General features: G+C 36.0%; 1 protein-coding gene across 3 annotated transcripts in view; it reads left to right on the top strand.

Moving 5' to 3' along the window:
• Positions 1–17,816, top strand: part of FIG4 (FIG4 phosphoinositide 5-phosphatase) — a 52,864-nt gene that overhangs the window by 19,660 nt on the left and 15,388 nt on the right. For 2 of the 3 annotated variants that reach the window (XM_010402938.3, XM_010402930.3), the window contains exons 9-19: positions 412–574; positions 1,101–1,198; positions 2,878–3,011; positions 3,515–3,631; positions 4,006–4,051; positions 5,277–5,425; positions 7,949–8,115; positions 10,943–11,081; positions 13,816–13,874; positions 14,475–14,622; positions 15,438–15,521. In XM_010402938.3, the coding sequence (XP_010401240.1) occupies positions 412–574; positions 1,101–1,198; positions 2,878–3,011; positions 3,515–3,631; positions 4,006–4,051; positions 5,277–5,425; positions 7,949–8,115; positions 10,943–11,081; positions 13,816–13,874; positions 14,475–14,622; positions 15,438–15,521 (1,304 nt within the window). Of the gene's footprint in view, positions 1–411; positions 575–1,100; positions 1,199–2,877; positions 3,012–3,514; positions 3,632–4,005; positions 4,052–5,276; positions 5,426–7,948; positions 8,116–10,942; positions 11,082–13,815; positions 13,875–14,474; positions 14,623–15,437; positions 15,522–16,276; positions 16,401–17,816 lie in introns of all 3 variants that reach the window. The other variant, XM_019290056.2, reaches the window with a different exon arrangement.

The raw sequence follows: 17,816 nt of genomic DNA, 5'->3' as shown, positions 1-17,816 counted from the left end.
CCTCCCCAGTATGAAAGCTTGAACTTGACTGACTGAAGAGCTGGTTTAGAGGAGTTTACGGTTTTGGCTATAAATTATGCTATTAGATAATTTTATCACATGTATCATTGCATTTTTCATTGGCATAATAAAGTTGTTCTTAAAATAATAAATTTAATAGTTGTAAATTGGCACTTGTTTTGGTTTTTTACACTTAGAGATGCTGTTATTTCCCAAACTGAGGGGAAAAAAATAAAAATATGGTAATATACACTAGGGACAAGTGGGAATATAACCTTCAGTGTTGTTCTCACTGCTGTGGTTCAGTGTCTCACAGTTTCTTTGTGCTCTGTTTGTAATGATCAATACTCTGTACTGCATGCGACTTTGAATGTCATATCTACATCACTTGTGTATTTTTGTTTGGTTTAGGGAGATGTTGCTAATGAAGTGGAAACTGAACAAATACTTTATGATGCTTCAGTTATGTCATTTTCTGCGGGGAGTTATTCTTCCTATGTTCAGGTTCGAGGGTCTGTCCCTCTGTACTGGTCTCAAGATATTTCAACTATGATGCCTAAGCCACCCATAACACGTGTGTACAAATTATTTTTTGTGATAGATTATGGTTAGGGCTGTATCCTAAAGGAACATCTGAGAGAATAAGTGAAAACTGAATTTGCAAAAACAAACAAATTGTCTAGGCACTTGTGCTCTGGGAAGCCATCATTTAAGGTTAAAAAATTGAGAAAAAAACTTCCGTCTTAGACTTCACGTTCAGAAATTAAATAGCAAGAGTTTCTGTTTGAAAAACTTTCTTTGTACTTACTTTGTGTATGAAGTTAGCTGCATTTCTCTTAGTATTGTGGGTAAAATATTAAACCTGTTGAAAATGGTGGAAATGTCTGGGTTGAAATTAATGGGGCCAGAATAATTATTCCTCGTAAGCATTTCATGAAAATTTAAGAAGTTGCCTACAATTTGGCAAAGGGAATATTTTTTTAACAGCTTTTGCATGATGTCATTACTACCAGAGAATTAATACGTCTTTTGTGAAGAGTACTATTAAGGGAAAATTCTACAGCTCACTTATTATCATCTTGAATATATGTTTGTTTCAGTGGACCAAGCAGATCCTTATGCACATGTTGCTGCTCTTCACTTTGACCAAATGCTTCAAAGATTTGGCTCTCCCATTATTATATTGAACCTTGTGAAGGTACAATATTTTTAATATGTTCTATGTGTTAAATGTTTAATATTATGCTTCTTTCTGTAGAGTCTCTGTGTAATCTTGGTTATGTTCTAAACTAGTATTAGCTTATAAGTAGAATATTTTCTTCATAAATCTCATCCTACAGGGTATAGTACATAACTCTGCTTCCACTACAGCTCTTCAAAAAAAAAAAATTCCCATGTTTAGAGACTTCTTACAGTAACCTTTCACTGTTCTTTTCAGGTTTTTGCTATTACCCTTTAGCTGTAAGTCCGAATAAGTTAACCACTGAATTTAATTTAGCACTAAAAACTACTAAAATAGTATGGTTCCATGCAAAGTGAGGTTTGTAGGCTTCTTGGCAGGTAGTAGAGTTTGAAATATTTGAAAATATTATGGCAAAGACTTACCTTCTGTTGTTTGCTTCCATGACTGCTCTGTGTAGGAGTGCTTTTAAGACTGTCCAGGAGCCTGTAGGATCAACGTAGAATAGCGTTTGTTGACAAGAAAATGTCTCTTGCAGCCATAGCTTTTAAGAGCCATGGTGATTGTGTGAATCTGGGCTCACGTGACCTTGACATGTGAATAATTAATTGCTTTGAGTCACAAGGCTTTTGATGCAGTGACTGACATTGCCTCCCCTTCTTTCCCTCTCTGTAGATGTTAAATATTAAGATGGTAGAATTCATTTTCATTTATTACTCTGTGTACCTTGAAAACATGAAAAAAAAAAGAGCAAGGAGGGCTAAGGCCTCTAACCTGAACACCTTTTTTTTTGGATGTATCTGTTGCTTTTACACCAATGCTGAGGGCTTCTCTCTCAAGCACTTGATTTCTTAAATGTTGATGAGGTATATGTCCTCTTGTATCTGTCTAATCTAGAAGCTTGTTAATTAGTAATTAATTTATTAGGCTTCCCTAGGGTTTGTCTAAGACTGCTGTTAACATAGATAAGGCAGTTTTTATAGCTTAGGTTCAGGATAGGGTTTAGTTTGGGTGGAGTGAGAGGCAAGCCATGCTAATATAGAGTGCCTGCTTCAAGGCGAGGTTTGATGTTGCCCTGAGCAACATGAAGTAGTGAGAGGCATCCCTGACTATGATAGAGGGTTGAAACTAGATGATCTTATGGTCTCTCCTAACCCAAACCATTCTATGGTTCTATGAAAACATATGTTATATTCAGGCAATGGCAACAGAATTCTAATTTTTAGAAATTATTGCAAGACTGGGAGATGGGAGCTGTTGTTCCCCATCTCCTGCCTCTAATGGAGAAGAATTTCTCTTTGTCCTCTTGTACTCAGAACTGAATGTGATGTTTCTCTTTCTGCCTATCATTTTGCTTCTCTTTTGTCATTCTCCATTTCATCTACATTGCCACTTTTGTTTCTGTGTGTTCTTTACTCTTACAGCATTCCATTTTCTAGCCAATGATTATGCACAGTTGAAACAGGTCACTTTTATTACAAATACAGATAAATTGTCAAAAACCTAAAATGTTCAGATTTTTCTATCTTTTCTGTTCTTAATTTAATTGTACTATTTATGAAGAACTGCCTGCTGTTGTTACAGCTTCCACTTTTGATTTCCATTATGTATACATGCATGTATGTGTGCCTGTGTATGGGTTATATACATTTGTTAATGAAAATTGTGATGTTAAATTCCTTTTCTTTTTGCTGAAGGAACGTGAAAAAAGAAAGCATGAAAGGATTCTCAGTGAAGAACTTGTTGCTGCTGTGACATATCTCAACCAATTCTTACCCCCAGAACATGCAATTATATATATACCCTGGGATATGGCCAAATACACTAAAAGGTAGAAAAAATCCTTTCTGTACCAGTGCTTGTAGCTGCCATGCACAGATGGAAGCAAATGTTACTGAACAAAACAGCACCTTGCAAACAAAACAAGGGACTGTGATTCAGCTTACATCCTTTTCTGTAATCATACATTCCTTTTGTAATCATACATCCTTTTCTGCCTCATTCATATTTTTGAATCACAGAAAGTTTGGTAGAGAAATATTAGTGTGATGTAAATATCAAGGAGTTTTAGGTTTTTTATGTCTTCTGCTTCTAGTTTATGTAACATTTTTATCAAAAAGAAGTAAAATTGCTCAGATACAGTCAGTCTCTCTTTCCTGTAAAATCTAAGAAAAATATAGACATAATTACTGTTGGATTAATAAAGCTGTGATATGGGCCTGTTTTTAAATCATTTTTGTTATGGAAAAACTTTTCAAGTAGTGAAATTTTTTTTAGTATTAATGTATCTTGACTGTCTCTTGTTTTGTTTTTTTTTTTTCCCCTTCTCCTCAGCAAACTTTGCAATGTCCTTGACAGACTGAATGTGATTGCAGAAAGTGTAGTAAAGAAGACTGGATTTTTTGTAAATCGACCTGATTCCTACTGCAGTATCTTGCGTCCAGATGAAAAGTACCTCTGATTTATTTGATGCATAATGAATAGCACTTATTCCTTAGAAAGCTGTTTGGAATTTCTGTGTTTATTAAGATACTTCTTATTTTAAGACTTACTAATTTGGAAATCACTGAATGACTTCTTTTGAGGCATACCAATAAGATAATTGCCATCTAAATGTTACTGAGTCTGTTGTTGATCAGTGGATTTTATGGTATTAAAAGTAAAAAGTTTAAAATGTTTTTTAAGTATAGAAACTGTATTTGTTTAGACTTCTGCAGATGAAGTCTCTCGAGTCCCTGCAAATCCAGAAGTAACTATTTGTCACTGATATGATCTGTTATTTTATAAACTTATTTGAAAGTCATTCTGTTTTGTTTGTCTTCCAGGTGGAATGAACTGGGAGGTTGTGTTGTTTCCACTGGTCGTTTGCAGGTACTAAAATATGCTTTATTAGTTCATAATTATAGTGATGTAGATCAACACTCCCAAAGAACAGTGAACAATTTCCCTTAAATACCTGATTGGTGACTCACAGACTGCTCTTAAATCAGTATTTATGGTACACATTATTACTGCTGTCCTTCCCAGAAATTTAATTGGGAATTAGGGCCTAAAGTTCTTGCATGGTAGCCCAAAACCTTATGGTATTGGAACTGTATCTTTGCTGGACTTAGTCTGAGAAATGCTTGTATTTTAAACTAGTTTCCATTACAGTTTAGTCTGTAATGTTACCAGTGCAGTGAAAGTTAAACCAGCAGCATTTTAGCAAACTACATCTCATAAAATGTTACACAGAAGAAGTGAGGAATAAGCATACTTAACCCTGGTAACGTACTGACATGCGTGAGCATGGGTTACTGACATTTTCACCAGTGCTGAATTTTTCTGTACATTGTTACAGTTTCCATCACTAAAAGAAAATAAAACTAGAAACACATCTTCCTTTAAGGTCAGAAAAGTACTGACTGAAATGCAAACCATACAGTATCAAATATATACCTGAATGTTATGGTTTTATACTCTGAACACAGTGCATATTCTTAAGAAGCATTAGTTGCTTTGACTTGCCATTCATAATTTTGTACTTCCTGTAAGTTAGAGAGCATGTGACCATTCTGTACTAGCTGATCACTGGGATATGTTTGTTGAGGGCAGATAAACAGCGGAGCAGATAGAATTTGATCCCTTAAAAAAAAATCAACCCTAGTTAGTTTTTTTTATGTTAGCCTTAACAGGTTTACCTGTAGTAGGAAAGTGATTATTTTATCTTTAATGATTTGAGAGTCACCAGTGACTTACATGTAAGCATTCAGATCACAGTTTGTCGCTGACTAGACATCTTGTGAGTGACATCCAAATTGTGACTTCTTCAAGGCTGTTTGTGAGTTGAGGGAACATGCAGTAGGTGTGATGATAAAAGCAAGAATATTTTGAAAGTAGGCATGACAGCAGTCTGACGTAGCTTGCTCGAGATTAATTGGTTTTTAACTTTTATTAGAAATGCCTTTCCTCAAATTTTTGTGAAGACATAATTTAATAAGACATCAAATCATGAAGACATTATTTGATAAGACTTAGCTAGTAGTAAAAAAGTAATAATCATGAGTGTAGTAATTTGTTGATTAAGATAAATCTTTTATTTGGATTGCTTTACCAGACTGGAGTTCTCCGAACGAATTGTGTGGACTGTTTAGACCGCACTAACACAGCCCAGTTTATGGTGGGGAAATGTGCTTTGGCCTACCAGCTGTATTCATTGGGATTGATTGATAAACCAAATTTACAATTTGATACAGATGCTGTAAGGTAAGATAGATTAATCGAGTGTGTCGTAGTTTTAATTTTTGAGTCAAGAGATTATGGAGAATTATGTCCATGCAGAAGAAGCATACAGTTATTGCTACTGGAATGATTTAATGTTTATTCATCCAAGATTAAAAAATCTTCCATACTTGAAATCTTGAGAAAATCCAGTCATGCTGAAAGTTTGATCTTCTGGAAAAGTATGTTAATCAGTCTTCTTATGAGATAATAGCTTGTCTTTATTCTTTTTATATGCCTAAACTTAAAGAGAAGTGTTTTCCTTTGAAATAAATTTAAGAAAACCTCCACCCCAGCCTTTTACACTTGTTTCAATTGCTTGAGGCAAAATGCTGACTGAAGGTGAAAACTGAAATAAATACATACTTTCATGGAGAATGCCAGACTGTATAGAAGTACATCTTACCTTGCTCTTCCCTCCTTTTTCTTTGGAAACATTTCATGGGTTTTGATTTATTGAAGAAAAGCTTTCCAGCAAAATACTTCTTGCATATGAAGTGTCAATGGTACTTATACAAGCATCCTCAAACACTTCATGAAAACCCTGCATTTGTATTGAAATGTTTTGGAGGTCAGGGTAAACTAAGCTACTTGTAAATATGCTTCAGAAATTAATGTAGGAGTCTTTAAGGTGCTGTGGTTTTATTCCTTTAAACTGTTGTCGTCACTGAAACTTACGGCTTCATTGATGATTTTAACTAGTGGTTTGATAGCTTTAGAGCACGGAGACCTAACTTGTATTCAGAAAACACAAGTAGTTGGGCTTCCGTCCCCTTTACTTGAGACATACCTTCAGCTCCTCCTCTTTTTTTCTGTTAGTTTCCTGCGCTTGCCTGGGGCCTGGAGCCAGTATGTGCTGCAGAAACAGCCTCACCTGCAGCACGTTGGTTCACTGTGCAAGTGGTGGCTCCTGGCCTCTGGCCTGGTGGCCACGGAGGGCACCCACTGGTGGCTTCCTGGGTGTGCTAGCAGTGCCTCTCATCCACCATGTCCCAGCTGCTGGGAGCTGTATGTTTACCTCTGGGAACAAATAATTTCTGCTGCCAATACCAGTTGCTGTGCAGCCTCCTGGGGCTACTGGTCAAACAAAAACAAACCCAAAGAAGTAAATGAGATTCTAATACACGGTGTCATGAACTCTGAATGATTGGTGTGTAGGCAAGTGGGGTTTGGGTTATTTCTTTGGGGGGTTTTTTGTCTGTTGTTTTGGGGTTTCTCTTTTGTTTATTTAAAGTTACTTAGCAGATGTTTCCTCCTAATTGATCTTACTGTACTTGACCTTGTACAGAAGATTTGATGGACAGCTATTTAGTTTCTACAGAAATTGATTTGATGCTCAGATAAGTGTTCTTCATCCAGATCCCTTTGAGGAGAGCTTCAGTCAGATGGTTGCTAGGTTACCTATGCAATACTGTGTCTTTGTTGGAAACTTTCTTAGGGGAATGCTTTTGTTGTCTTGTTTTGGTGCATTTTGGTTTTAATTTTATTTTGTTGTTTGTTTCTGTCTTCCTTTTCAGTCCTGAAGGACTTCTTTCTTCTACAGGTATTACATGTAAATGCCCGAGTTACTTTGTCTTCCTATACTGATGTGAAACATGTTCCCACAGGTTTAGTGGTTGGGTTTGCTTTTTAGTTTTGGGGAGGGGTTGGGGCTTGTTTTGTTCTGTTTTGGGGGTTTTGTCTCTCAACTAAACTTCTAGTCTCTTTTAGCAAAATATCATCCTTGTCATTGTCTTGCTCAAGCAAGGCATTTCTGAGAAGCACTTTTGAATGTTATCTTTTAGACTGAGTGCCATCTCCTTAAGATAGCCTCTTTTTCTGAGACTGTTGTCTTGTTTTTGTCATTGATAAAAAGCTTGTTTAATTTTTGCTATTTGGACTGCTCCCAGTTTGAATGCTGTCAACTTCTTGATGCCAGAGGACTTCTTCACTTTTTTGCTAGCTCTCCTTGTTCAAGTCAATTCTTAACCAATTCTTTTTGCCTTCTGCTTACACCAAGGTTTTCCAGCTCCAGCAAATGTTACCTGACTGCCATACACTTCTCTTACAAGTCATGTTTATTCATTTTGTACCTTTGAGCCATCATTATTGTAACTAGGGAGGTTTCTGGAAGGTTATGCTAACTTCATTCCTGGTGTACTTAACAGAAAATGTAGCCTTGAGATATTGATATGTTCTGTCCCTTCTAGTGTATGAAACATGCCTTGGTTAGTGAAGATATATTGTTTGTTTTCTCCCCATTAAGTAGTATGACATGTTAATCTTCTTCCTGAATCTATACAACTGCTTGCTCTGTTTGTGTGAACCTCTTCTGTTATATTAAAAAGTAATGAAAATCTCAAAGTCTAAATCTTCTTAGTAATTATTATATCTGAATAAAATTTCCACATATTTATCTGAATATAGGAGAAGAAACTGTATTGCATATGCAGAAAGACTTTATTATATTTTCTCTTTAAAAATTCTATTCAGAAGTTTGATAGATGACACATTTTGCTTTTCCTTCAGATTATTTGAAGAATTATATGAAGATCATGGAGACACGCTTTCTCTGCAGTATGGAGGCTCTCAGCTTGTGCACAGAGTGAAAACGTATAGAAAGATTGCTCCATGGACTCAGCATTCCAAAGATATTATGCAAACACTCTCAAGATATTATAGTAATGCTTTCTCAGGTAAATTTAAGTGCTTTCATTTAAGCTATTGTTTACAAAGCATCTTACTCATGATGTTTCAGTAATCTGCACTATGATCTTGTGACAGAGTTCCTCTATACTATAATTTCCAGGTAATTCAGTAATAGGTATTTCTCAAATAGGTAATTCTCAAATAAGTATTCTGATTTGATGAAATAGTGATTTATCCTATGTTGTAGCATGCAGACCTTTATTTAGAAAATGCATACATGTAGCACTGCATCTGTCAGTGACATTTGTAGATCAATAGAGAAGCAGGTAGGTGTTACTGAGTGTTAAAATGTTGGACAGAATGTTTTCAGCAAATATAAGGAAACCGATAAATCTAAACATGAGTAGAAAGCTTCATGTGGAGTATTTCTAGTGATGTTTCTGAGAGCTCAAAACAAAGCAAGCTGTAGTGCATGTAATTGTTTTGTGTGAATAGGAGCTACAAATGGTTAAATCTGTGGTAGAAAAGACAAAATTCAAAACTCAAGTAAATGAGCTATTTTTTTTCATTAAATAAGCTGTAAAATATTAACTTACTCCTTTACTAGCTCATATCACTCATTGGTAGAACACTGAGTGTTCTACTTTCTTCTGGGCAACATTGCTAAGGGAAAACCTCTTTGAAAAATGCTGAGCCTTATCTTTTGCAAAATAATAAAAAAAAGTGTTGGGTGTTTAGAAGTCTTGAAGAAGACCTGAAAGAATGATCAAAGGGCAGTCTAAGACATGTCAGAAGGCCAAACCGTGTTACCGTGTTATCAATATTGTGTCAGTCCTCTATTACTCTTTTTCACAAAACTTGCATAGGCAGGGGTAGAAGTACCTATTTTTTTTCTTCTTTGTAGTAGACCGCAATTATTTATAGACTGTGTGAACTTTAAAACAGTGAGTTGGGCAATGGCTAGAAATACTTCAGTAATCTCTGACTTCTTTGGCTAAAATTATTGTTTCTGTGTGTATAACAATGTTGAGAGCACACAATTCAGAGTAACTTTTCTGAATGTAAATCATGTAATTCGTGTATCGTATTTGCCCAAATTAAATGGGAAATAGAGAACTTGTTTATTTCAGTCATATGGTCTCTTATTATTTGCACTGGCAATAAGGTCTGGTTTCATCAATTCTTATGAGCCAAAGGTAGCACCCTTGCAGTGTCCCCTGTACTGTGATGTAGAAGATGGAACGAATCTCTGAGCTGTTCACTTTTATGCCAGCCACTGAAATGGTTAGGTGGAAGCCTGAGCAAAGTTCTAGGTCCACATTTGGGGTTGTGGTCTGTTTGCAAGGATAGTCATGATATGCATGTCTTTTAGTAATAAAAGAATTTGTTGTAAAAAAGATGTTACAAAAAAAAGAAAACTGTGGAAATAAAAACGTCCATCGGGTCATCTGAATGAACTTGTAGCAAAGTACACAAACAGACACTAGTCTTTACTGAAGTCAATACTGTCTTTGAATGAAGTTTTCTTAAAGGGTGCTGCACACTTTCCCCAATTTACTTATGATTTTGGTATTTGATCCCATTTGAGGCAATTATTTTTGACGCTTTAGGCATTTTTTGTGCTTGAAGATGACATTGTTGCAATGTGGCATTCAATGTCATATTTACTTTGTTTCATGTTTATTATGGAGTTTTAAAATATTTGTTTCAATGAAATTTAAAGGTTTAACACTGTCCAACACTGCCTGTTCAGTTGGCAACAGCTAGCTTGTTAATGTGGCACATTGAGAGAGATCATTTTGTTCTTTAAGTTTTCTAAGAAAGCAGAGAAAAAGGAAACAGTTTTAGAACAAGATTCTGATTTTCTGTACTGCATTTATAATAATAATAATAACAATTATTATTATTACTATCCATAATATGTCCTTTAAAATGCAAATAAAAATCTGAGGGCTAGCCAGTTCATGAATCAGTATTTCCTTTTGTTTCTGATACAAGAAACTTTTTTTTAATGCTTATGTATTTTATGTACTTGAATTAAACAGACTCAGAAAATTTTAGTGATTTGCTTGAAGTCATACAGTATATAAGATTCAGAGCAGGATTACAAGAGGCGTGCTATCACTGCCTCCTAAGTAAATCTCTTAGCTACACATGTACCGTTTGTCTATCATTAAAAATACATTAATCTAAAAATAATCTACTCTTATAAGAAAATATTTTCATCTGTTGACCTCAAAGCTCTTAGGATAATTACTATTAATTAAGCTGTACGGGTGAGAAAAAGTAAGACACATCAAGTAATAATTTGGTGGAGCTTAGAATATGACAAGCTAAACTGATGATTTAAACCACAGGAAACAAGTCCAAATTATTAAAAGGTGTTTGTGAAATGTAATCATTTTACTATGTTTTGGCAAGAAAATCCCAAAGAATTCATCATTTGTATGTTTTGTTGGAAATGTGCGTTGTATGGATATTGTTTAATTTCATTATATCATTCTTCAGTTATTTAGGCTGCAGTAAATTCACTAAGGTGTGTCAGATTTCCTGAAACTTGCCTAAATCCGTGCATGTGCTTCATGCACACACGAATAGGCAGCGGTGGGAGCCAGAGCTGCAGCGGGAGGTCTGACTTCTGCCAAGCCTGGGCTCCTGAAGGAGAAGCCAAGGGAAGAGGCAGCGTTGGTACCAGCCCCGTGTGCCCTGCACTGTGACAGAAGGTCTGCTCTAAATGAGGTTCCATTGTGCTGCTTGAAGCCCAGAGGGCCCTGCAGCAGTCATAGCACACTCTGAGGAGCAGAGAGAAGCAGTGTCTGAATGGGCTTGAGCTGTGCAGTGCTCCTGGTATTGAGTGTGCCTCTTGTCTAACAGATGCGGACAGGCAAGATTCTATCAATCTCTTTCTGGGAGTATTCAAGCCTGCAGAAGGAAAGCCACATCTCTGGGAGCTTCCCACTGATTTTTATTTGCATCACAAGAACACCCTTGGTCTGTCACAGACCAGGCAAAGGTATTTTGCTGTTCTGTTTTTTATTTTGTTTGGTATTGCTCTAATAAATTTTAAAACATACACGTTGCTAATCAAATAATCAGGTCAGCCTGTCAAAAACTTGCTTACTGTTTTTTATGTTTATACAAAAGCTTAAAAAAAACACCTTCAAGAGATTACCAAAAAATGCTGAGCCTTGGTGTTTCAAAGGATATTCTTTAGTATGTTATTTTCCTGTTGTACTTAAAAAGAAGTCTAATTTCATATGAAATTCTATCCTTCAGTGTAAAATGTTTCACTATTTTACTGCAGTACAGTTATGTATGAATGTGGTAACATTCCACTAAGCAATATACAGGTGCATTCTTGATTGTCATATTTATTAATGGTTGAGTTTGAGATTATTTTACGAGGATAGCATTTATTTTCCTATGTACTGCACTTAGTCTGCAGCTGTGCATACCAAGAAATCCATGATTTTCTATATTCCTTTCAGTCTATGTCTAGCCTTTTTTGAAGACTATTTTTCTTCATTTGCATTCCACTGTAGTTGCATGGTAATGTACGGAAGTAGTAAAGTATAAAAATTTTAAAGTAATTTGATTGCTTCACAGAGGGAAATGATTTTGTTGAAGAATATGAATATTGTGCATTAAAAAAAATCCCTTTTAACAAAAAGGACAGTACTCAACTTGTCAACTAAATAATCTCTTAGGATTTTGGCTGGTTTTATCTTTGATCATTCTGTGAGCCTTAAAGCTCTTTAGTACAAATGGTAGATCTGAATATCTGCATTTAGATTTTTGGCTGGGGAAAACTGCAAGTGTTTCAACAGTGTGATCAGTCCCTGTTGGCTGCTTATTCTGTTAACCTGTCGCAGCAGCTGGCACATGATACAGCTCTTTCTAAATTTCAGTCCTCTTGTATTGTCTCCTGAGGCTTTTCTTAAAGATAGCTTATATGAGCCATACAACCAAATGCTACTTCAGGCATACATTAAACATGCAATATTAATTTTCTTGACTACTCGTTCTGAACATCATTGTATGTCTAAAATTAATTCAGCTGATATATTGCAAATATGCAAATGTTCTAGTCTCCCTTTCATCTGTTACTCTGTTAAAACAGCTATCTCTTATTCGTCACAGATACTGTTCTCAAATGAGGTGGAATATTAAAAAGAAATGTTGGTACTCTTCATTTACTTGTTAATTAGTTTTACCTTTCATTCTAACCAGAATTTCTTCTGAGTAGTTATAATATACAGTCAAGATGTTTATTATGTGAACAAAATGACACCTTCATGTAATAACTAGGTGAAATAAATACATGAAAAAAAACTCCTTTAAGTAATTTTTTGGTTCTACCAAACATTTGGAGAAGTTCTTTGTGTAACTTTTTCCTGCCTGTGTGTGTAGTGCCTCTTTTGGATTCCTTGGGCACAACAACAAAGAAATAATGACACTCATAATGAAGTCAAGGATACAGGAGATAGAAGATGATGTTTCCTGTCATTTAAACTTCTTTTGACTATCTGTGCTTTTCCTATATTGTAATTGCCTCCTCATCAGGAGGAAGATATTTAATAACGTTCATATCTTACTTCTATATAATTTATGATTCATGTGAAAGGATGGTGAATATGGAAAAGGAGACTTTGTGTTGCCATGTTACTTATCATTTATGCAGGCAACAAAACTGGGTATGTCTGCATAGTTTCTGAAAGCACTGGAGAAAGTAGCTTACTAGCATGGCCTGATACAGGACTTTGAGAAGAGGCAGGACCATCAGGCATAACTCATTCCTTACTGTCTAGGATATACACAGTTCTTGGAACTGAAGTGTGTTTTCCTGCCTGTTCTGTACCATCTCCTAAATCCCACTAATAAGTCTATCCCTGGCTGTGGGAATATACCCACTGTGTCTGCTCCAGATGGCTACATTGACAGGAGTAGGAGACAATCACATAAATACTCTGATTACAGCCCTCACAGTATTGTGAATACACGCGTATTGGAAATAAAAATCAATGAAGACAACTGTGTTTTCATTCCATGTAATGAAATAGAAGAAACTATCAGAAAAAATAAGAAAAGAAATTAAAGTATATTTGAGAAGAGTAAAGCTGTGTAAACATGAATGAAAGATAAAACATGCTTTGTTTTATGAATGTTGCTTGACTTCCTTTGTTGTTTTACAGAAATCCTGAATAAGCTTCCAGCAGGGCTTAAATTTTGCTGTTAGTTATGCCAACAGTTCTCAGGCTTATGACACCTGTTACATCAAAATGTATTTCTTTGTGTAGAAGTCAGCTGCTTTGACAATCATCCGATTTTATTATCATTGACCTTCATTTCTTCATACCTTTTTCCTAAATTTTGGGATCTGAATAACATGTGGGAGGGGATGCCTTCCCCCCACTCCTCCAAAGACCAGAACAAGAGAAATACATCAATACTTGTGATATGTACTAAGACTTTAATTTTCAGTGCTGTAGAGGTAGGCACCTGAAATGCGTTTTTTTAATGGAACAAAGCCACTCTTCTGTCCATAACTATTGGTATTGAGCTTCATTTGTTTAAATTTTCTGATTTGAGAGCAAAGTAGTTGGAAAGGGGCCTGTTGAACTCCACCAGCCAATTCAACAATGCTGAAGTGATACTGTATGGATGGGTGAATGTTATGTGCAGACTGGATAGGCTGAATACAAGATCCCATCTCCTGTATTGATTGCAGTTCTGTTTTTCCTGTACAGCTATACTTACTGGTGGACCACAGGTGTGCTAAAGCATTTACCTCTTCCTTTTGATGAAGGTAGGACCCATATTTGCTCCTTGCCTTGCAGAGTATCTTGAAAAAGACATTTTATTTACAAATGCTTTTTGACTGTTTTAGATCCCAAATCTGAAAAAAAAAAAGTGTTTCCATAATGGTTTCTAAATACTTCGCCTCCCCACCCCCACCAAGGAGATACGATTTTTCAATTGCAGGTTGCAAGAGCTACCTAAGTGGCTAAAACTTGACCTTCATATGTTTATGAGCCAGGGCACACCTAATTGTTTTTTCTTTTTTTCTTGTCTGTTAGCATATATTTATAATCTGTGCTGGTGGTTCTATTCCTGTTGCAGAAGATACAATATAGCTAGTGTGTCTTATTTCTCTGGGGTACTGTGGAGCATGTTTTATTAGGAATTTTCATCATGAAATGAAATCAAATTATAGTGTTTGATAATGCATATTTATTAAAGATGTGCAATGCATCTTCTTCATGTCATATTTCCTTGTCTCAGAGGGGATATGACTGTAGGAAAAATTGCCTGGTATGGTGGCTAGGTGAGCAGGCTACTGTTTGATTAGATTTTTGCAGGAGTCAGTAATTGCTAGTAAAAAGATTTTTTTTTTCTCCCCCCTCAGTGACATGTGCTGAAAACAGACGCAAGTTGACAGTGAAGAAATTCCACAAATACGAAGAGGAAATTGATATCCACAATGAGTTTTTTAGGCCATATGAGTTGAGCAGTTTTGATGAGACTTTCTGCTTGGCAATGACCAATTCTACACGGTATATTGGGATGTTTTGTGGCTCTAAATCCTCGACTGGGAGTTGATTTAGTGTGAATTAAATATGCATTTGATTTATTTGTTAAATATGTGTAATTTCAAATTTAGCAAAGTTCTTGAAACTAAATCACAATGTTACATGGAAATGTTACTCTAAAAAAAGTCTGTTAAAATAGCAATTAGATTTCCAATTATTTTTTATTATGGAGTGCGTAATGTCTGGGCACTTGATGGCAGAGAGATGAACTTTTCTCTGTTGACTCAGATCACAGAGGCTGCTTTCAACACAGTTGTTTTCTCGTTGTTCTGCTCTTGTTTTGCAGTTGTTTTCTTCAGTTCATCCAGTTCTCACAGCTGGCCAGATATTTTTGGGTCTTTTTTTTTGTTGGCAGCAATCAGCTGGATATTCTGAGCATAATCTGAATCATGGTTTGGCTAAAGATTTCCAGGCAGATTATGTTTCATGTAGCTGTTTGACACAATTTGAGTGTTGGCAGCATTTTGAAAACAATGTACAAAACCCTGAGTTACAGGGTTTCTTTAGTGCAGGAATGGAGCACAATGTTTTAGCATCTTTGGCAAGTGGTGATACTTGGAGCTGTTTTGTGGGACTAAATAATGCAACTTAAAGCTTTTTAAATACCTAGGTTATATATACATCAACTTGTAATGGTAAAGTTACAACTTGATATCTCTTTTTATGATGATTTTTTTTTAAATTCACAGATAGATGTTAGAGGTGGTTCTTCCAGAAAATTTAAAAATTTTATGTGTTGAACTGTGTTAATGAACACTTTTTCCTTTCTGTTTTGACAGAGATTTTATGCCTAAGAATGTGGGAATTGATCCAAGTCCATTTACTGTTCGTAAACCTGATGAAACTGGAAAATCTGTGTTGGGGTAAGTCTGAAATCAGAAATTTTGTTCTGGTTTAACAGTAATGAAATTGTAATGAAAATATATAAACTCTTACATGTGTGTCTGTGAAGCATATTCTATGTTATGGGAAATAAAAAATTCATTGGTGTTATACTGTAGAATTGTACACTTTCAAAATCACATCTGATTTGAGATTTTTATTTGACACTAGGAATTCTTAATTCCAACTTGTTTTCTCTTATTCCTCAAAGTGAAACTCATGAGAAGATTTTATCTATAATATACAGAAGTTATTAAAATTTGATCATCTCTTCATCCTAGTGGCAACTCTATTCTCTATTGGCGTTGACAGCAGTGCATATTTTCTTGTTGTCTTTAAAAAAATGATAAATTTTTCATAAACAGTACATATTCTGAAACAGAAATAAATGCCAATTTCAGCATAGTCTTTGATAAAAAAAGTTACTAAAATATTTATTGATAAAATTTTATAAAACAATCAGCAGCAGTTACTGGGACAAATGAATGCTTCATTTAGCTGCTTTTGCATCCTGGACCTGCTTTGTTACCCTATTTATTCCACTGCTGTCTTGATTGCTGTGTCACAGAAGGGCTATGCAGAATCTTCCTGAATTCAGTCTCTCTTTGATACCTCATATTAAGGAAACATTTTGTCAGTAGTTACTGTGCTGTCACAACATTATCAATTCCTCTGAAAACTCGCCCTTCTGTTAAACACTAGAACATTCGACTGTCTCATGTGCTCTGATCCTCAGGGTCTCATTGTCAATAAATGTTGAGAGCAGACTATGCTTATCAGCAATGGAATCTCATTTCATCCTACTGGGAATAAACAGGAAGACTGTTCAACTGTTACACAGTTTATCTCTGCTAAGAATTGTGAGTTTATGAGTATTTTGAGGATAAGCTTTATTCTTCTACTTTGATATAATGTCAGATTTTGGACTAACTAATTTGTCTCTAGATACTCCATTAAATTCTTGACCATTATATAGTTTTCTCAGGCACTTTTATTCAAGCTCTTCACTGTGATTTTTAGGGGTTGATGTGAGACAGAGAATCAGCTCCATCAAAGCTGCTTTCCAGGACTCCCTGTGTATCACTTATAAGGCTTCCGCTTCGTTGGCTGTGTTGTAGGGTAAAACGTGGCTTCACTCTTGCACCTCAACCCTATTTAGCCTTGCAAAAGGTGGTACCTTTGCCTTGCACATTTGTCATCACATTTTGATCGAAGACATTTCTGAAGGGTTTGGTGATCTCTTTTTTCCTGTAAGTGTTTGGGTCCCAAGGATGCTTAGATCTTGGCTGAGTACATGTTGGGAGTGAGGTGAGGATAACACTCTTACTAGTGTTTGGCTACTTGCTCAGTTCCTCAGCTTTCAGAAAGGACTGCTTTTCTTGTGACCTTCACCTCATTTAGAAAAGTAGGGAAAAACCCCTTAATTTTCCCTGAAAAGATTGCTTATGTCTTCATAACTTTCTGTAAATTTCAGTCCAAGGAAATGTCAGGTTCTGCTGAGGCAGAAATCAAACTTGCCCATGGTGTTATTTTTCCCAAGGCATTTTGTTCCAGCTCTAAGATTTCTTCTGATACGATAATGTCCTCAGGGGTGGGGTATGCTCTCAGATCAGAGCCTTTGGAAGGACTTCCCTGCTTGTTTGTACATGTTCCTTGAGCATATAAAGTGTAGCTAATTCAGTACAGGGATAAACTCCTGTGAGAGTTTGACTTCAAGAGGCAGCACTCTATAAAGAGTCATGATGTGCTCCACTAGGGCTCGAGTGATGCTGATGAGAGCACTAGACCTGCATCTCCAAATAGCATTTGCATCAATCTATGTGCTGTTTCCACAGCCTCTTAGCATGCTGCTGTCTTTCTTTAGAGTGAGTCACACACAGTGTCAGTGATACATGGGACAGTCACTGCAGCAAGGAAGAGATGTTCCTTCCCTATTTCCAGGGATTTGTCTATAAACTGTGTATTCATTAGTTAATGTCTATTCATTAACTGCCTTCCCTGAAAGATTGTGACAGTGTCTGAGAGGAAATTGCAACTAAATACCCTTCTGTGGCCAGCACGAGAGGATTCAGAGGACATAAGGCTGGTATAATTCGTGATGGGTGAAGTAATGTGCACCTTTCAGAGTGCATACAGTTAAATCCAGTATTAGCCTGCTTACACAGAAATGCTGTATCTTACAAATAAGGCACCTCTTTATATTGACCAGAATTTCTTGAGTGAGAAATACATACTGGATAAAGAAATGTTGCTGATTAAAGAACTGAATTGAGGGG

This window comes from Corvus cornix, chromosome 3 (assembly GCF_000738735.6).
Source record: "Corvus cornix cornix isolate S_Up_H32 chromosome 3, ASM73873v5, whole genome shotgun sequence".
NCBI lineage: Eukaryota > Metazoa > Chordata > Aves > Passeriformes > Corvidae > Corvus > Corvus cornix.
Note: the sequence above shows the minus strand (reverse complement) of the source record. Positions and strands in the feature narration are given on the sequence as shown.